Here is a 23,546-nt window from a genome sequence, read left to right as displayed (position 1 = left end):
TCCCTGGCCGGTTATATTCCTCTCTATTTGTTCCATTTCTACGATTTTCCAGCGATTCGGAGTCTGGTAGAGACTAATATACGGGCGCATTATGTCGTTACAGTGTCTACCTAATGTCTTACCAGTGTCTACCTAGTACCTAATATCGCACCATTGTCTTTTTGTTGTATAGGTTCACTATGTCGTACCAATGTCTGCCTAATGTCTTACGGACGAATTTTATCGTACCAGTGTCTACCTAATGTCGTGCGGACGCATTATATCGTACCTGTGTCTATCTAAAGTCGTATGGGCGTACTGTGTCGTACTAGTGTCTATCTAATGGCGTATTGGCGCGCTATGTCGTACCAGTGTCTACATGATGTCACGGTAGGGCGACTTGTGTCGCAACGGTGTCTACTAGGGCTGGGTATCGGTACAGCGTTCCGGTACAAAACCGGTTTTTCTTATTGGACCGGTCCAGAAAAACCGGACCTGAAAAAATTAGGTGGACCGGATGTTGGACCGATTAGAAAATTAACATATTATTTTATCAGGCATTCACACGTTTTGGCGCTTGCAGTTGGAAGAAAATGACAAGAGTGAAGTAGAGTAGAGTTTATAGTAATTTCTACCAAGGTTTACAGTCAATCGTACAGGTGCAGTTAGCGTTGTAGGATTTTAAAACGTCTAATACTCCGCCAAACAGATTTCTTTGTAGTGAAATGGACAATTGGTATGAGTCATACTGAATCAGGTCCAGGTTCAGGTCCGGACCTGGACCTGATCCTTTGGACCTGAACCGGACCTGGACCTGAATTTCCTGTACCGGTACCCAGCCCTAATATGTGCACAACACTTCCCGCTAACTATCTGTTTACACATGGGAACCGAGCATATCATGTTACCCGCCGGAGGCGGACCCTGATTGTGTATCGGCACTGATGACGTCAATGACAATCGATACCCGAGGCCAAGTCGTGCGCATGTTGTCATAGGGATCGTGACACGCGTGCACTGTGTGAGAGCAACTATCGACTTTTGTACAGTATACGTTATCACGTCATCTCACTAAGGGGTGTTTCTCTGGCGTACCTCGCGTATTCCACGTGCATATTCTGTGTGCCAGTGCTTATCTTTCAGTGAAACCACTCTTTTAGGATACATATGGGAGGGAAATCTAATATATTAATCTCAAGTCCGTAATCCATCGCTGGCTGATGACCGACAACGGCGGAGAACCTTTGCTGAAAACCCGCTCCTACGGCTTCTTGCTATGGGATTACTGAGCGAGAGTGAGTGAGTTTGAAAAAGTAAAAAGTATAGAAGGGTAAACCATGGATTTAATCAAGGAGTTGATAAAAGCTCCTTGATTTAATCAATGCGCTAATCATCCAGTCCTTTGTGTGTCATATGCAAACCAGTTTGAGGGCAATCCATGCATCTTTTCATTTCAGAAGATTTTCTATTCATTTGATGCGATCCATCATGCTTGAAATAAGACTACCATATCTTGGAATACTTTTCGTTATCAACAAAGTTGAGTGAAAAAAAAGCATGAGTCTGGAGAGGGATTATGTTGGTATTTCATTTGTCTTTGTGTTCACCAAGAAATTCTAACATTTCTTACATCCATAATATAGCTGTCATTGCAGAAGGCCAGCTTACTATACTGTACATTTAAAACGCTTATTTGCCCCAGCAAAACGTATACGTATTCACAGAACAACGGTTTTGTCTTTCTCGCTTACGAATCAATATGTTACAAAACGAACTGTTTCAATGCAGGTAAGCAGCTATGTCTAGATTAGGAGGCTCATGTACACGCCTAACAGTAATCAGATTTACTAAGCACGCCAGTACGTATTGACCTACAAATAAATAGACTTTTTCAATTTTGAAATCACAGATAACTTAATATTCTTTATAACTTACGCATCGGTTTTCATAGTTACCAATGACAACAGTCAACATATTCCCTGCATCGCACCGAAATGCAATAATAACGCAAATATATCCACAAAATCGAAATCGATATTTTTGACTATAGACCTATCAAAATATTGCCTGCTTAAGGCGTGCGAGGGAAAATTATTCTAGGTCCTTTTCTGTGCTTGTGATGTTTCTTCCCTGTTCTGTTCAACTCGTCGGTGCGTGCAGTTTGCTGCAGTTCCTCAAGCTGGCGCTGCTGAACGTCCAGTCTTGCTTCCATTTCCAGCTGACGAGCCTCCATGGCCATCTCAAAATTGTCAACCTGTGAACAATAAGCACAAAAATATTACTGAAAATCTAAGATGTAAAATCTGTGCATCATAATTGCCTCACAAAACCTTACTTAGAACACTGAAAATTGTTATTTACAACATTTTCAGCGTTTGGTGTGTTTTGTCATCTTCCAAAAGACGCCATGTCTTTCTGTAGCTTAAGGTTAATTCTGGGTCACAGAATAACGGTAATTAAACAAATACTCCCGCGCACTCTACACTTCAAAGCGTTAGAAATGTTTGTCTGTATGTTTGAATGGGACAAAGTCTCCACTCTCACACCACTTGAACGTTCAACAGTATGTGCCGAGATTTGATGAAGCTCAGATAGGAACGTGGATAAAGGTACCGTGTACGTAATAACGATGGAGATAACATTAAAGAAGGGCAGTATAGCTTGGAAGTATACTTTGTTTTGGCAGGTTTCCAACTTCGTATCTACTGTTCCCACGGGCCAAAAATAAACCCACGTGATATCTACGATAGTAGTTATTGTTGACAACTCTTATGGTGGCATTTTATTTCCAACTGTTGATGTAACACGAGTGTTTCGTCCCTTTGAAAGGGGCTGGAAGTTATTTCAGGGGTGCGCTGGAATCCTTATTTTCTCAGAGCCCGTGACCCCAGCACCATAAGTGTCTTTTGTTTCCAATGTTATCTCCCATAACGAGGATTCTTGTTACATAATACATCTGGTGTAAATCTGCAGCTGGTGTATTTGCAGCCAGCAGGTACCCAATATTTTTAGTAATGAGGCTGAATTACGTGCTCGGGGCACCTCCTCGAACACGGGACCCCCGTTTTATGTCCCTTCCGAAAGACGAATCCTTGATCGGGCTACAGCATTCAGTCTTCCTTGTAAAATCGTAACGAAATGTATACATGTACATACAATGCAAAATTCAATGAAAACGTCCTAGTAAAGTTTGTGCGTACCTGTGCCAACAAGTCATACATGCGGACGGAGATATCAGACAGCTGTGCAGCAACCACACTCTTGAACTTGGCGAGAGCCTCGACGTCTACTTCTGAAGGACAGGAGGGGCAGGGGCGGCCGAACTTGTCCTCAACCTGTGACAGAAGTGGCGAAAATGATTTGAGAAAACGAAAAACAAACACATGTAAACGTGTGTTTAAAATCCTTCTACAAATGTATCCGCACTTGAAACACAACTGTAGTTTTACAGTGTTTTTTGGAGAACAAAAAAGTATGAGTAGGACATTTGGACTGTCTAACTCTTTGGTCTTGTTTTTATCTAAAGATAACCATCCTACCTTTTAGATTTTTCAATTACCGTCGACAAAAACATACCCACGATTTTTGTACCACGTGTTGCAACTGAACAACGCAAATAGACTATCTTTTCAAAACATGGTACAGCATTGATTCCCACACAGAAAGAAAACTATGCGGACACCATTAGGTCATGACAGACCCTGAAAGCGATACAATGTACTAAAATCCGAGCCCCTGGAAACAAGTCGGCCTTGTGACATATTTAACAAAGGCCGTTCTGAATGACACGATCTTTGTACGCACCTTTAAGTTCAACACGACAAGTGCCAATAACAGTAAGAATTTTTGCCCCCTACAGACCACCTGTACGGCATTCATGATTTGGTCATACATGAGATGGAAACATTCCATACCTCTAGATCTGGTCTCAACATGTCATCTCCAAACGCCACGCCTCTCTCGTCCACAGAATAGGACATTGGCGGTTGTGCCTCGGCCTTTTCCCGACCCCTTGGGATGTACAGACCCCGAGCAGGGTCCAGCACTCCGGCGAACGCCACCAAGAAAGCTAAAATCGTAGCTTTTGCATCCATGCTGTCTCTTCAGTGACTGTGGACGGTGTGAAACTGCAAGCGGACCTGTAACTGTAGCAGGCTGACGGCTGGGAACGCTGCCTAATGCTTCTCTGATCCGCTAGTCGAGCTGACGCTGTATTTATACAGTATGAGCTTCCTGAATGGGGGTTCAAGTTCACGGTTGGGTGCGGGTGCGGGAGACATAACAGCTGCGGGGATTAAACCACAAACATATAATACTAATCTGTTGCGTATGTTTTGGCAACAATTTCACCTTCCTTATATGGAGAGAATTACGACATTCTTCCGAGATCTGGCGGATACGACAGGTCTGATATAATGTTCTCGGTATTTTCCGGAATGGCGAGTAATGGCGAGAATGCCCAAATAAGGAGGGCGCTTCATGGGCGCGAAACACTGGGGAGGTCTTAGGTGAAGTCTGGGTGAAGGCAGCCAAGATGGTGATGAAATTCTCGCATCTTCGCTTCTATTCGTGGATACAAGTTGCTCTGTTTTTCAAATGAAATGATTGGGATTCGTACATTACTAGAGATAAGTTTCGAGTTAACAATACGTTTTTAAAGTTTGGATTAAGCCTCTAAAGCATTTAATTTACAATTTCAGAAATTGCAACAGTAAATCCTGTAGTGTTCAAATAGTTCATGTAGTGACTTCATCATCTTCGTCAAAGGTTTTTCATGGTGAAGCGTGTTGAATAACTATTTGCGATATTTAGACGGATTATCATTGATCATCATCTAACCATAGTACACTGTACACTATAACAAAGGAAGTGCTTCAGACGTTCCGGGTCTCCGTAGTGCTGACGTTAATCTGGCGCAGATGTACAACAAAGGACCTATATATAAGCAACCATTGTTTCGTTTTTATTAAACAAACCGGAAACATTAGCAGACGATGACACAACGTTCACAACGCACAGTAGGGACCTTTAAACACCGGTACCATTCATGGACAAGTTATTGAAGGGATAACACTTGACTTAGGGAATCAGTGAGTGGGTGTTTCCGTTTGTTTATGAGATTAGTATCTTAAACCTTAAACACACGACTCCAAATGTAAAACGTGTGTTTTACAGCTTCTAAGTATGCTTTTCATGTTCTATGAGGCTTTCCCGTGATGTCGCCTTTTAACGTACCGGCATTTTGGAGGGACGTGTTCTTGAGTTAAAAGATTACAAAATTTAAGTAGGCGCCTGGGAGTATTGAGCACGGGTCTGTGTCTTTACAGAGCTACAAGTGAAAAAAAGGTTATTGATTTTTTTACACCACATCTGTAGTGACAAAGGGGAATCTCTCACCGCAAGTTAAGGTTACCTACACTCTGACGTCAAGTAACAGTAACCGGTAACGCGTAACAGGTAAACAGTGATAAGGGCGTTTCACCTGAAGGGAAGGGCGGCTCAAACAGGTGTTTGGATAGGTTCACACCTCATATCATTTCATCAACATCCCTCGTCTTACCAAGATAGGTAGAGCTCCCTATCACATTTTGCCGTCTATTCTAAAAACTATTTTGATGACGCAGTGTCTTAAGAAAGGTCTGTTGTGTCAAAAGTCGTATTGCATGAGAGCAAAAGGAAATTGGGCGTGTACCACTGAAGTGGTGGGACTGTATGTAGATGCTCGCCTGCTCAGTCACACACTGTAGTCATTAAAGACGGGGGAGTGACCATGTTCCGGGCAAAATTCCACGTATAAATAGGACGGTGCTTATTTCAGCCGCCCACTGTTCTGTGCCCTTCATCCATCTGCACGTGGGCGAGTTCTTCCTGTCGGTATGGTACACCTTGTAGGGTAGGGTGCCGAACGACAAAGTACAAATCTTCGGCAAATTTCATGCAACACCTTGGGTTCCAGTTGTTCAGAGATCTTTAAAGGAGTTCCGTTCGAAATTACCAAGTTTAGAATAGATGATTTTCTTTCCAAACTCTCGCCATCTTTCTTTCCTTCTTTACTTTTAGTTTTACTTATACCAGTTTTACCGTCTTGTCATTCTGCGCAAGTTTGGTATCCAGCCGTACTATAGCTTTCAAGTCTCTTCTGTCCTCTCCGTATTTACGGAGAGCACGGAAGAAACTCAGAAGCTATGATACGGCTAGAGGACTTGATTTTGAGTCTTTTTAGTCATTTTTGTCGATCTTAAGGCTTATTATTTAATTTTGTTTCCTTTTCTTTTGCTGGCGGTCAAAAATGTCTAACCTCTGCTTGAAGAGTAGCGGGTGTCGTCAGGTGGCGCTTGCTACAGTCTGAGGTTTCTGTGGACAGAGGTCAGCTGGCGACGGATGGGAGAAGTATGACAGAGGATGTGAATCAGGCACAGAAAAGACTCCAGTGACGACCTGCGGCCGCGGTTGATCTATTTCTGGCGCGTTACTCCTCCTGACTAGCGACTGAGTCAGGTAAGGGTGAGGCACAACCTGTTCTTTTATTCGTTCGAACTTCTTCCACCGTCGCGACATTCGTGTGTTTCACCAAGGAGGTTGAACCGTCACGTTGCTAAATCTTCATTGATTTCAATCCCACTCTTAAGAAATTCATTAATGGGTGGGCCGACTACTCTCTCTTTGGAGCCAAGGGCTGAATTTCGCCGGGTTCATACGTGCGTATATATTCAAGTCCGTATCAGGTCCGTATGGAATTGTTAGCCTCTAACAGGCTCCACTGCAAGCAGGAAAAACAGTAGAAATTGGAGAAATATAGACACATTAGGTTGGCGACCCAGCTAAATCGTTTGGCATGTTATCTGGCTATGTTTGGCCATTTTTCGCAAGACTAAGGCAAGGGTTTGGAGCGGCTGCCATTCGGCGCCAACTCAGGTGACCTCAATACAGCAGCAGTCAAGTGCGGCCATAGGACTGTACTCACACCGGGAAGGACTACTAGTCATTCGATCCTGAAATTGAATCTGAACCGAATAGATTTCGCTGGATGCAAACAAGGCCTACTTAATGAGTCTATAATCTCTCTATATATCACATTAATATCTGATATGCAACCTCCCATGCAGGATATATATGCTTTGCTATATAATTGACCTACTGTTTGATCGCATGGCGTCGTGTGTGTTCACCTTGTAAGAAATCATGAAAAAGGCTACCTGGACATTTCATTGAAGCTACGTTATCCTCTCCTTTGATATGCAAACATAGCCATTTCCGGAAGATGGCGCTATTTTCGGGGCCTTGACTCAGCGTCACTGTCGATTGGCTATCCACCCAAAATCGTTGCAAGTTCAAGTTTCCATGGACGCACGTACCCTATACCCGAATGACGGAATTCACAGATGACGCATCGAAATTGTCGTCAAGCTTGATTCTGAAACATGATAAGCATATATCATTTCTATTCGATATGAACAAAATCAAGCAAGTAAAAAAGTACATAACAACGCACATTTGCGCTAAAGCTTTCCTTTATGAGTATTGCCAAATAACTAATGACAGTTCAAAGGAAACGTCAAATTAGTGATCAATCAATAAGCACAAAAACTTACTTAGCACAGAAAAGAAAGTATCAAATTACTAACTATCGAATATCTAACTAACTATTTGTCCTATCAGGGATTCACCACTGACGGGTCGGTCGTTTTCTGTCCTTTCAATCAAACCCATCATGTGTCCATGGTAACGGAATCGCTAATGCTAATTAGATTTGAACGAATTCATCCTCTCCGTTGTAATGACAATTTCACAATACTATATTTCAACCATTCTTACCATGATTAAAAAGTAACCAAACCTTTATATCCAAATTGGGTTTAAAAATCGTCACAGTTATGACTTTATTTCAGATGATAGTGCCTAAAAATACTGACACATGTCACTCAACGTTTTTAAAAACGTTTAGTAACGAGTGACAGTATTTTGTTTGTTACTGCCCCTGACAGTCAACAGGCATTTCTGCGGCATGATCTTTGACCCGACACCGTTGGTTGCCATGGTGATGAGGTCATCATCTGAACTCGACCCGACCTGTCAATCACAAACGCCTCTACCCATTACCTAAGATATTCGCAAGGGTTAAAGTCTTAGACACCTGTCATGGATTTAAACAAATTATCTTAAGTCACAAAGCGACGTTACATGTGACTTACTTTTACAAAGGTGCATTTCAATCGAAGTCTTCAATATTACATTTGACAGACACAAAATACCTGTGGAAATAAGTGACACTTAGATTAGGAAACCGTAGTGTGCTTCTTCTAGCAAATACTGCGCCACTACTGATAGAAGTTAGTATAACACAGACAGGACTTATCTAAAGCTGGGACCTTTTGTTCCGGTCATGACTCGGGTAAGGTTATTTGGGTTCATCTCTTGTATCGATCCCAGTTTGGTACAGCATATTAAAACGACGACATCATGACCAGAACATTGCAGGATAATCTACAACGACGTAACTCAACACTCTCGCTACTACAAGCACTCCTTCAATAGACCAATTCTGGACAAACTAAATACATAGTTACTGCCTCCTATCTATTTTTCGAGCAGATATTAGTTCAGGCTAGTTTCGTATATCTCTTTCGTACACCTACTTCTGGAGAGACCACAAAACGTTGCCTTACCAGCGGATAAAATCTGCCGATTAACGCTTCTCCTACACCCATCTCTACACAGCCACAGTACCAGGGCGCTGTCTGACTACAGAGGCCCAGTTACTTCGCTACTTTCACCATCAAATTCCACAGTGTGTGCCGTTTACTCTTACAGACAGTTAATTCTCTCCGATCAACACCTTCATGACGCTCTGTATGCTACATGTGTATATCACATTGACAACACTGACGTTAACAGCTATAACCTTACTATTCAAATACCTCGCGACGGTGATTGAATATGGTTCAAAAATTGTATAAAAAATATAAAGCAAACACCTCCGGCAAAATATCCCATTACATGTACATGTATATTTTTACTTGTCTGACATTCTGTAATTCAAAACGGCCAGTCAGATAAAGACAAAGTTGTCGAAGCTAACATCTTTACTGTTGACACTGAAACCATTAATGAGTGGTACTAACTTTATATCCAAAACTAGGAACAATGTAAAAATGTATTCTAGTAATGTCTTTTCCTCTCTTGTCCCCTCCCCCCTGTTCCCCCCACTACAGTGACACCATCAGCGACACTTGTCTGTACAGTACAGTGCCGTCCCCTTCACATCATCAGTTCTTGCGCGGGGACCGGACAACTCTTTGGGCGGAGGGGCCTTCCACGCGCACCGCCCCCCGTTTCCTCCTCCTGAGCTTCTCCAGGTCCTTCCAGTGCGTGCCGTCCGAGTGGCCCAGCACGCAGCACGCCAGTCGCTTCCCCACGTTACCGGTCTTCTTGCTCTCAGCGGTCTCTCCTCTTCCTAAGTCGTCCTCGTTGGCATGGATCTATTGAGGTACAGTATTTGAATATTGATTCTGGGCTAAGAAATAGTTTTAAAGTAATATTCGCATTCTTCTAGCACCACATAAATTTGATGCAGTATCTGGCGACGTACAGGTTAAAACAAGAAATTCTATAATATTCTAATAGAACTCATTAGCATATGTCATATGAAGTAAGCATTCATTTCGTTCTTTCTACAATTCTTCTATTTCAAGATCAAGGATGAGTCATCAGCAAATCTTTATGATAGGACGATGACAGCTGATGCGTAGAGTATTCAAATTATCATTTGATGTCAGGAATACTGAAATAGCGCATGTTGGAAAATAACGTTCCTTTGTAAAAAAAGAAAAAGGCCCGAAGAGCCTGCTATGGAGGCTAGCCCCTGGTCTACGTTTCACAAAGAGACTTACCACAATAGTGCGGCCAATGATGGAGTAGGGTCCGACCAGGGATGCCACCTCGTCCTTGATGATGGCGTTGACTTCCCCAGTGGAGTCCGCCTCCACGTTACCCCAGTCACCGAGATGCCTACAGAAAATATCCCAGCTCACCCATGGTTAATTTACGGCTTGAGTGAAAAGTATGGTACGAAAAAGTATGGACTATTAGGTTCTACCTCCGTGGATTTTCGAGTCTTTTTTTTTGTAAAACAAGCATAGAATGATTTTTGGAAGAAACAACCAGTTTGAAGAATATGCGCGCTGGTGGGGGAGATTCTGTGGAAGATCGGGATTAGTACTAGTAGGATCAGGGTTATTGAGGGAGCGCAGATCCATTCCTGGGGCTGCCACCTAGGCGGAGTAGAGGGATTATGATTATTATAACGAAAATCGCATGTTTTTATACCCTCAGCTCTCATCATGAAATGGAAGGACTAGGGAATAGGGAAGGAGGTCATTGGGATAGGGCAGGGGAGGAGAGTGAATTGCTGAAAGGAGAACCGAAGGAAGTGTGGCCTGTGAGCTAACTCGATGGTCTGAAGGACGGTAGGGGGTTGGGCGACGGAAGTCAGTGGGCAAGGGTCAATGCGTTGTTGTTACCCGGTAAGCAACAGTTATTACCTGAGACAAACTCTTGGTTATGACATATGGCCGACATTACCAGCAATAGGTTTAAAGTAAGGCAGGACGGTTGGATTGAGTTGGGTTGGGTTGGGTTGATGTAAGGTTTTTAGCGCGCATAAGTCCTCAATGCTTCTCATAAATAGTATCATTCCAATTCCATCCAGACCAAGAAGATGAAAACACGTAACAGACACATGGTGGGGACACCGCAAGGCTTGCACAACACTTGCAAATATATATTCCTTTGATGTGGTCTGTAGTTTCCTTTGTCAGCACAAAAAGCTACGAAAATCCAAAAATAGCGAAGATGGGATAATTTCAAGAAGATCAGTCAGTAAAGACGTAATATGGGTAGGTTGCTTTTGTGCTGCCGGGGGCAGTCCTTGTCCATGGGTCTGTTTCTGATCGTCATCAGGGCAAACGTTAGTCAGTTGTTGTTGTTGTTGTTTTGCCATAGAAGTAAACGTTACCAGCTCTTTTGGAGTTAGGCTGGAGGCGTGCAAGCGGCAGAAGGGGAGGGCTCATGGTTTTTAACGTACCTATCCTCGTCCTTGGGTCCACCATGACCGAGGTTGAATGGGTTAAAGTGGTCCCGGGTGGACGTGCAGCCCTTACTCTGGTCGCCTAGCTCGTGGACCGTCACGCCATAAGAGCGCAGATTCCTGCCAAAGCCCTTTAGCCGTAAGAACACTTCCACCTTACCTCCCGTTAGCTGGAACAAGGGTGAGTGTACAAGACGTTAGACCAGGGGCAGACGTACCTAATCTGGTCCTTGGCACCGCCATGAGTGTTGTTAAAGGGATTGTAATGGTCGCCGGCAGACAAGCACCCTCGGCTCAGGTCACCGTACTGCAGAACCGTGATGCCATATGACCGTGTCTTGGAATCGAAGCCCAGCACCTGCATGCGTACTTCAATCTTACCGCCGCTAAGCTGTGAACGGAGGTGCGAGACCAGGTTTGCATTGTTATGGGGCGATATGGGGAGCCATATATGGGATCAGGAAGGCATTGGGCGATAAGGAAAGAGTTTTATATCGACACCTATAACTAGAACTTCAACCCTGGAAAATTAAGACCTCTAAAATGACTATTTTAAAGACCATAATTTAAAGTATAGCACACGAAGGGTTAGGCTAGAGCAAAAGCAGTGTTTTACCTGCTTTACTGAGCTGATTTTGCGCATATGTTGGACAGGTAAGCAATGTTAAACGTCATTTACTTGTTTATGGTCAACTGTAGATAAGATCAATGCTTCTGGCATTCTAGTTCCTCCTAGCATCTCAGAACCAACAAGCATCAAAGTTGGTTTACTCCGAGGAAGGTGATAATTGTCATGTACTAGTAGTGGAATTGCTACAATGACACATACACTTTACATAAAGACAGGATCGTCTAACTTTCGCTTTGCCAAAATCTTTTCTCGTTCTGTATTCAACTGGTCAACAAACTTTCACTGTGGTTATAAAGCCATTCCTCTTCGCTGATTGGAACTGCACGACTCACACGGGCACTTTAAGGCCTGTGACAATTTTGGTCGAACATGAAATTTGAACCACTGCGTGACCTCAGGTAACCCCGCCGGGCCGGAGCGTTTTTAGAACGGTCCAATGTCAGTACCTAATGTTACATTGCGAAAACAGGAACTTACGATGCACGGGCTACACTGACTACTTATCTTGAGACTTATTAATGTTGAATGTTAAAGATATTGATCTAGTATTTATCAAATATCGGCATAACTAGAAGCGGTTAACAAAAGGGCACCCCCGCGAGATCTGCAAGTGGTACAGTCCGAACATGTGTTCCGACCTCCCGGGGTGTGGAGTGGCGGGAAAACAGCGAGGCGCTCATACTTCAAGGAAACAGCAAAATAATGCTATAAATCGGTATTTCTAGCCCAAAATGATTGTATGGCAGTTGACTGATGTCTTATAAGGCTAACTGCTTGCGAAATTTCGCATTGATACAACAACAATTTAGCAGATACAGACATAAAACATTCATATTTTACCATCGGTTAATGTTACGTACAGTCAAACATGTCTTACTTGGGCGCAGTTCATGTAGGGTAAGTAGTGTTTCGTCGGCCCCTGCCCACATCAGGGCACCAGTTTTATTACGAGTTTTGTGCAGATTTAGGTTCATTAAGCCTTAGACCTTCAGAAATCAAGCGGGCCTTCTTGCAATATCTTTGATTTCCGTGGCTGTATTGATATTTGTACGAAAAATACCAAAAAATTGTCAAAAAATTCTGTTTTTGCCCCAAAACGGAGCCTTACCGATGTAAAGCGGCAAGATCCCCAGGCATATTAGATATCACAGAGATATAATCTATTACTCCAGAAAATATGACTCAGTTAGACAATCATCTCATAGTGGGCACAGACCCATTTTAATAGCATCCCTATTTTTTACCAAAAAATGGTTTTTTAACCCCAAAATATTGAGGATCCACAATTTTCTTGTCATCATATTTTGAATATGGGTGAATTACGTTAACTGGCCAAAAATTGTTGAAAACAGATGGTTACATCAAAAGTTATGGCCATATAACTGCTCGACTGAGAATCTACAGGTGTTAAGTTAAAGTTAAAGTTGCCCGTACATCAGTAACAGATGCGGGTGGCGCCCATCTCCATTTCTGTAGCCCTTGGGCCACACATGTGCAAGCCACTACAGCAGGGGGCTGGTCCGCTGGTAGTGATGTGTGTTTAACTTCCATACTCTTCCTCATTAGTGCTGAGTGCTAAGCAGAGAAAGCAGCATGTACCATTTTTAAAGTCTTTGGTATGACTCGGCCGGGATCGAACTCACGACCTACCGAATGCAAGGCGAACACTCTAACCACTAGGCCATTGCACCGGTAGTCAGGTGTCACAGGCCTTAAACTGCCTGTGCAGTCTGTTCAGAAAGTACTAGTAGGTGCTGCGCATGTATCTTGATTATATTCTACACTATGGGGGACCTATAAACTCTCCATCTACACCCAGAGTGGTACCATGATAAGGGAAATGCATTCTGTACCTTTTGCCTAACGTCAACATAACCAGCGATAGGCGTCTGCTGGTCCAACGGTATGGCCGTGTTGGGCAGCATGTCACAGTGTCCATACCTGTACCCGGTCTCTCCTGCAGACGACACAGACACAAGAACTAGACACGTTAGTATGGTTTTCAAAGATATTTGTCCTGTTCCCTGTCCTTTATGCGGAAAGGATAGGTGAAGAAGCTGAGATATCGTCCACTTGATGAGGCCGTGATGCCCAGCTACCCAGCATCCTTTGCGCCCGGAAACTGACACCTGTTAGATTTTCATGGGCAAGTCTGTTACATAGCTTCTGATTGGTCTATACGTAGGGAGTAAGTATAACACATCAGCAGTGTAAATACACTATAAAGGTCAGCTCTCAGTGTATGAATATAGGTGCATATGTGTTATCGTGAATAGTCCATCAATTCCATCGACGCCAGTTAAGCTACCCTTTTTGTGCGTCTGCATTCTCTCTCTGCAATGTTGATAAAATTGACATAACTTGGATTGAATTGAAATGTACTCCAGAGAATACAGAGAAAGTCTCACCTAGACATTGGTAGCAACATTCCCCGTACGGCAGGACTTGTTCGTTGAGAGAACAGGACAGCTTGTCCCGCGGAACACACTTCACTCCCGAGCAGCAGGCTGCAGACCCTGCCGCACCAGTGCCAAACTGACGAGGAAACACTGTTAGAACTCAGCGCGAACAAAAATGTGTAAAACTGTCTGGAGGATATCCAAAATTACTACTCGGGGGTACCTACGGTATACCCCTAAGCCTTCACCTCTGGTTTAAAATCCTCCAGAACTCAAAACAGACACGACATCGTTGACTTGTAATGAAGTCAGCATGTTTGTAGATACAGCGCCGTGGTGATGTGACCTCTTGCGTTATATCACGTTCTGATGCTGTGGTTTTTCTTAGAACAGACATGTTTGTCACGGTGTCATCACGAAGTTTTTTCTTCTACTTTTCACGTTACGTTTTTGTATGATTTGATTCTTTTCCCTTCGATGCAAGAAGGGTTGGGGGTTGGCATTGTCTATTTCAGTCCATGGGAGATTGAATATGAGAAAAATGACAGTTGGCGGATGTTTGCAACAACTGCAATCACCAGCAGGCAATCTACTAAAGAGCACGTAAGACTTGAATCCAACGAAATGTTGTAGGTCGTATGGGGCCAACCTTACCTCACCATTTGATACCACCTTTCTTGTGCTAACAAACTCGCGGATGCATGATTTCACCAATGGCGAAGCCAGACAGAGGTCTCGAGGGTCAGACACAAAAGGTGCATGGCACTACGCCAGGTGACAGTGTGAGCCCATACTAGCCTAGTGACCAACTAATCACCTGGGCATGAACCGAATGACTTTTGCCCTTGTCCTTCCAGCCAAAGTGTGCCTAAATTTGTCGTAGTTTCAGTGCGCTGTGACCAATCATCAAACAACTCTAGAGACAGAAAAGAAATGTTATGGTTTCTAACACGCTGCACAGTTCTCACAGATAAGGAATAGTTGGAATAGTTTTACTACACATTGCAAGAAGCATTGCCAAACGGAGCTCTCCGACAGATCTGCAGAGATGCAGTTAATGAACAATTGAGATTCTGCCAAAAGGAGAGGTTATCGTCACCAACAGGGCAGCATATGTGTGCAGGTGGTTCTGACTTCTGCAATGTGTTGTGTACAACGTTGTTTCTGCCCCCTACTGATAAAACACGTATATGTCAATGAGGAATATTCAACGCACCCCCCCCCCCACCTTCATGACACAAAGCGTCGTGCAAGTTTACATTTACTGTTTATTGCAATTTTTTGTGAAATGAACAAATATCGCAATATTAGAGACATTTCTATCTGACGTTTTATATTCCAAGAAGTCACGGCCACATCTGAACAGTTTTGCGATAGCCCGATCTACACAGTTGCTACAGTTTTACCACAGACACAAAGCCTGGTAACCATATTATAGTGAGCCCACTATTTCTATGGTGCTACGCCTATCTATACCAATAGCGCGCGCCAGGGACTTTGTACGGTGTTAGTTTCCCTGGGCAGTGATAACGGGAAATTCCGGCTTAAAAGAGTGGCTAAGAGAAACGGGCCTATGGTATGCACAGCAGGCTGAATCTGGTAAATCAAACTTGTGGAAAATTTTGACTAGGCAAACAGACACTCATCACCGACACTGTACGGATCTCTTGATCAGCATGTGAGTAGTAGACCGAAGAACTACTACATGTAATGTTAGTATATAAACGTCTCAGTGGTAGTGTTTAATAAGAAAAGTGTCCCATGGTGCACTATAACACAACAAACATAGATCATTAACTACTTACTCCAGATCCACTTGTTGTTGTTGTCGTCGACGTCGTCGTTGTTGTTGTCGTCTGTGTGCTACTCTCCAGCCTCTTCTTCATCTCGGCGGTGATGTTGAGGACGAGGTCGGGGTTGGTGATGTTCAGGATCTCCCAGATGGCGCTCACGTTCACCTGCAGCTGGTAAAACTCCGCTGCCGAGACGTAGTACCCAGCTAGCAGATACGGAGGGCATCCTTTGTGTTATAGCAACGCTCTGGTAAAAGCACCCGAGGGGTTGGACACGCATGCCGTTTGTAATTCAAATTTTATAAAAGATCGAGTTAAATTTGGTTTCAAGTTTGAGGGGAAGCAAATGGGTTCTTGTAGAATGAAGTCCTTATTGCTCTCGACACCTCGATCTGCCCTTGGGTGGTCGCAAACAATTTGTATCATATGAACATAACTTTGTGCACCTGTACTTCTATTTGGAACGAAAGACTACGATGATAATTATGAAAATAGTTCCGTTTCTTAGCTTAACAAACGACAATACGCATTGCCCAAGTGTAATCGCAAACATGCCATATAATAAGAAAAGGCCAATTTACGCTATTGAGAATTATTATGAAAACAATTCGTGCGAATTTGGTCGTTCATAAACACTACAGTTCCTAACTGATTCAAGACTTAGGCAGCGACTTCTAATGTGCTGTGCACCAACCGAGACCCATGCAAACATATGTACAAACCATCAAACTACATATGCGGTATAATACTCTGGTATAATACTTTATACTACGACTTACCAGAGGATGGGTACGAAGGATACCCAGAAGGATAAGATGGGTATGAGGAGGGGTAGGGATATGGGTATGAGGAGGGGTAGGGATAGGGGTACGACGGGTAGGATGGGGCCGGGCGCTGAGGGCAGGGCGCTCGGCAACTCTGTGGGCACATTTCCAGCATGTAGCCCGAATTCTCCACGCACTGGTTGTTCTTGGCCCACTCACTGCACAGGTTGTGTTGGTCTCCGCAAGCTGCAACAGATGGTGATGGTTGCTGTTGGTAGTTGTAGGACGTTTTGTCATAGCCATAGGAGGTGGGATAACTGGATGATGGATAACTGGCGGATGGATAACTGGCGGACGGATAACTGGCGGACGGATAACTTGGTGATGGGGCCGAGGAATCAACTGGAACAAAGAGTGTTAGTGGGTTATCAACTGTCATTATCACACATCCATGCAGCAGGCAGGGTCGGGTTCGTGCGTGTTCTGTCTGGGACGTGCAGGGTGTCCAGCGTGGCACTGTCAGCAAATCTACAAGGTGGCGTCGTTACGAGCTGAGAAGGTTCATTTCTTCCTCCTCTCAGTATAGCAAGATAGCGCTCTGGGATGCTCTTAACAGTCAGATATGTCAAGCACAATACAAGAAACACAGAAGCAAACAAATCAAAATAGGATCAGAACCATGCACTGAGAGTTGGGTGATACTGGGTAGAACGAACACGTGGTTACATTACTTCCTGTAGTGAATACGAATAGCAAGCCAACATTAACACGCAATTCAAGCATTAACGTTATACATATCTGGTCCAACATGTGTTGTGAGAAGGGGTGAACATGCTTCAGTACACCACATGGAGTCTGGAAAGGGTGGTATTAAGTCCCATCTTATCCAGGCCAGTTATCCCCCTGCTATAGACCACAGGCCCGAGAGCTAGGCAGCAGATCTCTAGATATCCTAGAGTTCTTCGAGAGAGAGTCTTTAGCTACAGCTTTAGCATTCGGATGTGAGTGTCTTTTATTATACCAGAACGAAGTTCGAGTAGCAAGCAAAATCCGAGAATGATTTGGATTCTACAAACATCTCCAACATCTTCAGGCAGGCGGCAAATTACAACTTCGGAAAGCAAGCTCACGCAATTGGCGGCTGGTCAGGCCATCAAAATTAGCCGTTTGCTGAGGACAAAACAGTCTAACATATTGTTTGGTGTTGGTGGGAGTATGAGATCAACAATTTCTGTTTCTTCGGGTCAATTTCCAAACTTGCCATTGCTGGAGGATGCAAACACATTTTTGTTTACGGGAAACGAACACCACCTCACCACCTATTTCAAATTACAATATCAGGGTGACAATAAGATTGTCTTGCAAGTCAATGTGGGTCGAATAAATAAGTACGGTATTAAATGAGAGGACCCCCTCTGCTACTGAGGGCCGAGTAAGTTGCAGATGAAGAGTTTGTTCAGGGATCACCGGATAGGCAGATCAGCGGATCAAATTCACGACCAGCATGAACTGGCAATTTTGTGACAAAATGGCGAACCCTCCGCGAAGCCCTTGCCAAAGTATAGCTGGTACAGTCAAACCTGTACAAATGACCATATCTACATATAAGCACCGCCTGACCAATGTGCATCGTCACTGATAGCGAATATCTAGAAAGTTGCCCGATGCAGGACATGTCTGCTGCTGCTACAGGATCATTATTGACATTTGACACATTTGATCAAGGTCGCAAGTTGCCTAATCTTCGTTGTCAGTTCGTCCGTCAGTGTTTCCTCCAAGCATCACAATAGTACACTCAAAGTATCCAAAAGAAGAAATAGTTCGTTGCTAAGAGAGAAAGGTCTATCAGGCCTAGGTTTTAGTCAGCCTCAAGAAACTTCTCATCCAGCCTTGACACTTAACTAACCATTGACTGAAACCAGGTCTGGAGTAAACGTAGATTACGAAGACATACGACATGTTGTGAGGAATTCTACCCTTAGCTTTGGGCGACATACAAATCTTTAATCGCAAGAGGCACTTTATCAAATGCACAAATATAACGCATGTGCCTGAAATGCTGAAGTAGGGATTTAATCGCTTATCTTGAGCAACTGAATTAAGGGCAAAACCTTTGAAACCTGCCAGATGAATGGCAATGACAGTCCTATTTTAAGAAACATTTAATTACAAACATCTGAGCTTCTGTTCCCTAGAACTTCAACGGAAGATTGTCTCATAATGTAAGCGTGTTTCGGAGACAGAAACGGATGGCACCCTGGGGCACAACACTTTTTCTTCAAAAGGAATCTCAAGTCGGAGGGGATTTTAATTCCAACTTAAAAGTTGACATACCATAGACCACAACTGATGCCATAGACTACAACTCTACAAGTAGCAGCAGGTGGTCCGTTTTGTTAAGTGCTGTCTTGGACGATTGAAGCATTTCAAATTCCGAACTGACAAATTCCCGACTTTTATCTGCTAGAAAGTAGAAAGGAGTCTTCACTTCTGTGGTTATCTTTAAAGGATGGCTAACCTTTCACTTCAAATGTGGCAGGACTATGCATACCGGAGGTGGAATGTGGGAGGGGGCATCATCCCAGCCGGGTCTATTTCAAGGTCAACGTCAAGAGGTGAACATTTACTGTCAGGCGATGAGAATCGCTTGGCCAGTATGACTCCCTGCTTCAACCAGCGCAGTAATAGAGAAAGGTAGCTTTTCTGTCACTAACGGTATTTGCACAGGTCGTGAATTGACAAAAAGAATTTCTCGCTGAATGTGAGTTTTTAAGTAGGCAAACATTGCGTAATCATATCGAAACGCATGTAATAAAGTATCATGGATGCCATTACCATCCTACGTATTGCTAGTTTAGCTGGCAATGACCTACTGCAGGCTACCAGTAACACTGCCAGTAACCTTGTGTTGTTTCCTATTCTGTGATACAATATCCTCTTTTGGCATACTTACAGAGGAAGTGCCGCGCTAGTAGGTCCTTTCAGATTGGATTTGCGAGGAACAGCAGAGCCGTGTGGCAGCAGGAACAGATTGTCAATAAACACGTTTAAGAATCACCCATCGCAGTTAATGACAAACAGGGGAAAACCTCAATATACAGCCATATTTAGATTTTTGCATTGGCTATTAAAATAGTAACAGTCTCGGAGGAACGCCGAAATCTACTCAGGTCCGTTTAGGCACGCCCGCCCCCCAGGTAACAGGTTGTCGTCTTCCAAGCCTGTCACGGCCCAAGATCAAGATCTTGAATCCAAGAACTTTCGTCACAACAGGTTTTAAAACAAAAACAGGTTTGGTCTTTGCAGTGCCGGATTGGAGTTAATAGGCAGTCGGTCCCGTGCGCACACATCGGGGACGTAAACACTGGAATGCACAGGTGATTTTCATAAAGCGTACTCCGGTCGGGGCAGACTCTGTCTGAAGAAGAGATGCAGGAATGACCTATTCCCTCGTCTTCGGGTGTCTTGTCGACTTTGTCTGTTCGACCTAGAACCCCACTTCTGTCATTAACTGACTGGAAGGCAAGAGTAACGGCAGGGTACTTGCATCTCCCGGCAGTATGCTGACAAAACCTCGGCCTCTGCCTCCAGTGCATATAGGGAGGATAATCAGCAGCACATGTCGTCTTATCTACAGGACCGCCTCAAACCCGGGGTACTACAGAGGAAGATTGACACGTCATAACAGTTGTGGACTAATCTACAAAGTCTTTTCAAACACGCCAAGGTGGGGGGAAGGGGAGGCAAGATGGAGTAGAAAGCATTCGATGGGCGATACAGTCTCACTCTTTGGCGCTTAAATGGCAACATTTACATAAATGAGTCAATGATCTATCTTTCAATATACCTTTGTAACTTTAAAAACGAATATTCCTCCTGGTAAGTTTTCACAACACGGAAAATCCACGCTTGGTGCGCTTTGGTAGCTTGTTATTTTTTGGTTTAGATACATTTTGGATACCCTGCCACAAAACTACGACATTCTTTACAAGCCTATTAGCCAACTTAACTATCCAAACTATAGGGCCACAATTGCAGTCTTCGCCTGGTGGGACCGTGATCAAATTTTATGGACTTCAAAGTTTTAATCCAGTCTGAGCGCCCCTGCTCTAACCACTACCAGCCCGCTGTCACTAAACTCAAAGCGGCGAGGCAGAACAAAACAACATGGCGCCTATAGTTCTTTGATAAATGATGATACTGACACTGATACTGATAAGTCGCTGTCAAATCATTGAAGCGCATCCACGATCAGAAACTTCACAAAAGCGATAGGACGTATTCTCCAAGCAGAGGTTGGGTTGCGGAGATTTTTAATTAATGGTTCGCTTTCACCAGGGGAATAGATCGGACGAACGAAAGTTAAATTTACGTAGAGTCATGAGCGCACTATACAGTGCGCAAATCTAGCCTAGAGGTTTACAAACACTTAACACACAGCCACAGTTTTACTCCTTTCTTACATCTTCATAAAATGGTATATTTTCGCTGGCTGCAAAAACAAATCTTACGGCTGGTTTCCCAAGAAAAATGCAGGAAGGCGTAAATCACTTCAAGCGGCTCTCCGCCATATTTCCTACCCATCACAACAACAGGGAGATGAAAGCTGACAATACTATAATCAAAACACAAAAGTACGGCCAAACGGCGGCCGATACAACCTTTCCAACTACCTTTAGTACAGAAAGGTCAAGGAAGAAGAAAGCGCGCCAACTGTGCGAACTTGAGCGCCGCCGTTTGGCCATCCGCCCAAAGTCTTCATCTGATCTACTTCCAGTAAATAATCTAGGTCTAAGCACCCCGGTGTTGTAACCTACTAAAACGACTTGCTTAATAGACCCGACCACACTGATCAACAGAGAGGGCGAATCCCCCCTGGAAGGATGATAGTTACCCCGCAAAGTAAAGCTAAAGACATTTTCTCCCATCTTGAGCTGCCACGTCACAAGCTTTCCCCGCTAAAAGTACGGCCCTAACGAACAACACAAGTGCACTGAGGGGTTTGGTGGTGTCGGCGTGCAGGAAGAGTTTAAATCTGAAAAGAAACATGGCACTCACATATCTCGTACGACTCAGTAATTTCGATGACCTTACCGCCGCCGCCGCCGTAGTTAGTGTACTGACTGTAGTACTGTTGACCCTCTCCTCTGTGCAGCAAAGTCCAGCAAGTGGACAGGAAGACTAAAAATCCGACGGGCGCCATACTAGCTCGCCTGGTCTGGCTGCCCGGTGCCCGATGAACTGGTAACCTGGGGAATAAGACGGCAAGATAGGTGGCTCTTTTTGGAAACAATTAAGTTCCCCGTTACTTCTGGGGTTTAACTAGGAAGCGCAGGAAGAGCTGTTTACACACAAATCGCTCGATACGCCTCTAGAGGACGGCTCAGCGTGCGCGCAAAATCGCCAAATGCAACTGGAAAGTTGTTTCGACACCTCTGTGCCGAAAATCCCGAAGTAGAATTTGGTGATGCTCCTATGAAGTAGCCCCCGTAAGGTGGAAATCCTCCCCCTTCAAGGCTGCGGTCGTCAGCGCGTCACCTCTGGCCCGTTCCCAAGGTCTGGCACTGGACGAGACAGATCGGTATCCTGGTCTGTAGCCGCGGAAAGCACACCCGATCCTTACAGACACATGTGGATCATTACCCACGGTTATTGGTTCCAGTCACGACCTCCATCTCAGGAATTACAGCTTCACAACGGGACAATGTGGCGGGACGGTACTGTTCGATGACGTCGTCGTATTGAAAAAGCGTACGATGTCCTGCATTGATGCGGAATCTAACTTCTGTTCATTGGATGGATTTTGTGAGGACAGGATTGGAAGCCGCCCAGCTCCCGGATCTTTGGCACCGTTGGTATATTTCGGAAGTATTACAGTATTAAACTGTACTTGTTGTCCGCTGTGGGTCGCAACCAGAGGCATGACATTCCTTCAGAGATGATCATGTGGTCTGGGAAGTTTTTTGGGGAGGGGGGGGGGGGGGGGAAGTTAGCCTGGTATCCAGGAGAGAAGAGACTCGGGAGCTATAATTACGGCTGGATACCAGGCTAGGGGAAAGTAACTTTTTATGCATTGGGTTGCAAAACAAACATAAATGTTCCCTTCAATTCTTCCACAATCGGACGCCAGGTTCTGAGCAGTGACTCCAAACCCGCCCGTCACGGCGGTAGAGTTTTGCTCAATGGGTTAGTGCGTGTGCGTGTGGAGACAATACTTTGAGTCTGACTTTGAGTTAAGTTTTTTTTAAACTAGTAGTTATAGTTATGATTAGGATTACAGTAGTTAGAATAGCTTGGCCGCTGGGGCAATCGATATGACTTGATGGCGATGGCCCGACGGTCGGACCGGACCAATCAGTTTGGTCGCCAGGTTTCACCGTCTGTGCCCAGAAACTCACTATTAAAGGGTCACTAAGGACAAGGGTAGAACACCAGCCGCCCAGCCACGTCGAGAGTTCGAGGCAGTTTTATTTTCCTTCCGCGAGAGAAAGTAGTCCGTTCCATGACTCCGGGCGTAAACACCCCTTGCAAGAAACCTTGCCGCTGGAGTATTTAACCCTGTATCTTCTTATTTTCCAGTTATTTACAATATTTCAGCTTCATTTTTTACTCTTATAGTTTTTTTAACTGCTATTTTATCGCCTTCCCGCCAATATTACGGCTCGAAAACACGTAATTTTCGTGTAAATTCCTTTGTTGTTTTTACCATGGTGTAGGTTTCAAACCAACAGGAAATTTAGCGTGTATGAAAGAGCGAAAATTGTACTTTCTGTCGATATATGGTTTATCATACATTTCGAGTGCGAAAAGCAGATGCCCCCAATCCGCGCGAGGCGATGTCATTCGGAGCGGTTATTTTGATTCCAGAAAAAGAACGCACCACTATAACGTTAT

The 23,546-nt window shown here is 44.1% G+C and overlaps 2 protein-coding genes across 8 annotated transcripts; both read right to left on the bottom strand.

Moving 5' to 3' along the window:
* Positions 1-1,553: 1,553 nt before the first annotated feature.
* Positions 1,554-4,347, bottom strand: LOC118416875. The gene is made up of 3 exons (XM_035822148.1): positions 3,894-4,347; positions 3,180-3,314; positions 1,554-2,233 (listed from the first exon to the last, which is right to left on the bottom strand). Exons 1-3 carry the CDS (start codon positions 4,071-4,073, stop codon positions 2,051-2,053), a joined length of 498 nt encoding a protein of 165 aa, XP_035678041.1. The 5' UTR covers positions 4,074-4,347; the 3' UTR covers positions 1,554-2,050.
* A 3,125-nt stretch (positions 4,348-7,472) lies between these two features.
* Positions 7,473-22,347, bottom strand: LOC118415820. Of its 7 annotated transcripts, none has more exons than XM_035820655.1 (9): positions 22,086-22,347; positions 21,711-21,901; positions 16,668-17,054; positions 15,901-16,094; positions 14,105-14,231; positions 13,550-13,653; positions 11,063-11,235; positions 9,870-9,987; positions 7,473-9,458 (listed from the first exon to the last, which is right to left on the bottom strand). In XM_035820655.1, the coding sequence occupies exons 2-9, from the start codon at positions 21,853-21,855 to the stop codon at positions 9,246-9,248; spliced, it is 1,461 nt and encodes a 486-aa protein (XP_035676548.1). In that variant the 5' UTR covers positions 21,856-21,901; positions 22,086-22,347; the 3' UTR covers positions 7,473-9,245. The 7 variants fall into 7 exon arrangements, with proteins under 7 accessions (XP_035676548.1, XP_035676547.1, XP_035676550.1 ...); XM_035820654.1 differs by lacking the exon at positions 11,063-11,235 and adding an exon at positions 11,284-11,456 and having other exon boundaries at positions 22,086-22,323; XM_035820657.1 differs by lacking the exon at positions 11,063-11,235 and adding an exon at positions 11,284-11,456 and having other exon boundaries at positions 21,777-21,901; positions 22,086-22,321.
* Positions 22,348-23,546: the final 1,199 nt, after the last annotated feature.

This window comes from Branchiostoma floridae, chromosome 5 (assembly GCF_000003815.2).
Source record: "Branchiostoma floridae strain S238N-H82 chromosome 5, Bfl_VNyyK, whole genome shotgun sequence".
Lineage (NCBI taxonomy): Eukaryota > Metazoa > Chordata > Leptocardii > Amphioxiformes > Branchiostomatidae > Branchiostoma > Branchiostoma floridae.
This window is presented reverse-complemented; position numbering and strand designations above follow the sequence as displayed.

Coding starts and splice junctions, on each gene's coding strand:
- LOC118416875 (XM_035822148.1), bottom strand. CDS start 4,073: ATGGATGCAAAAGCTACGATTTTAGCTTTCTTGGTGGCGTTCGCCGGA. Junction 3,315..3,893: donor TGTTGAGACCAGATCTAGAG/GTATGGAATGTT, acceptor CTTCTGTCACAG/GTTGAGGACAAGTTCGGCCG. Junction 2,234..3,179: donor TGTATGACTTGTTGGCACAG/GTACGCACAAAC, acceptor TATTGTTCACAG/GTTGACAATTTTGAGATGGC.
- LOC118415820 (XM_035820655.1), bottom strand. CDS start 21,855: ATGGCGCCCGTCGGATTTTTAGTCTTCCTGTCCACTTGCTGGACTTTG. Junction 11,236..13,549: donor ATGTTGACGTTAGGCAAAAG/GTACAGAATGCA, acceptor CCCTTGTTCCAG/CTAACGGGAGGTAAGGTGGA. Junction 9,988..11,062: donor GGACCCAAGGACGAGGATAG/GTACGTTAAAAA, acceptor TATTTTCTGTAG/GCATCTCGGTGACTGGGGTA.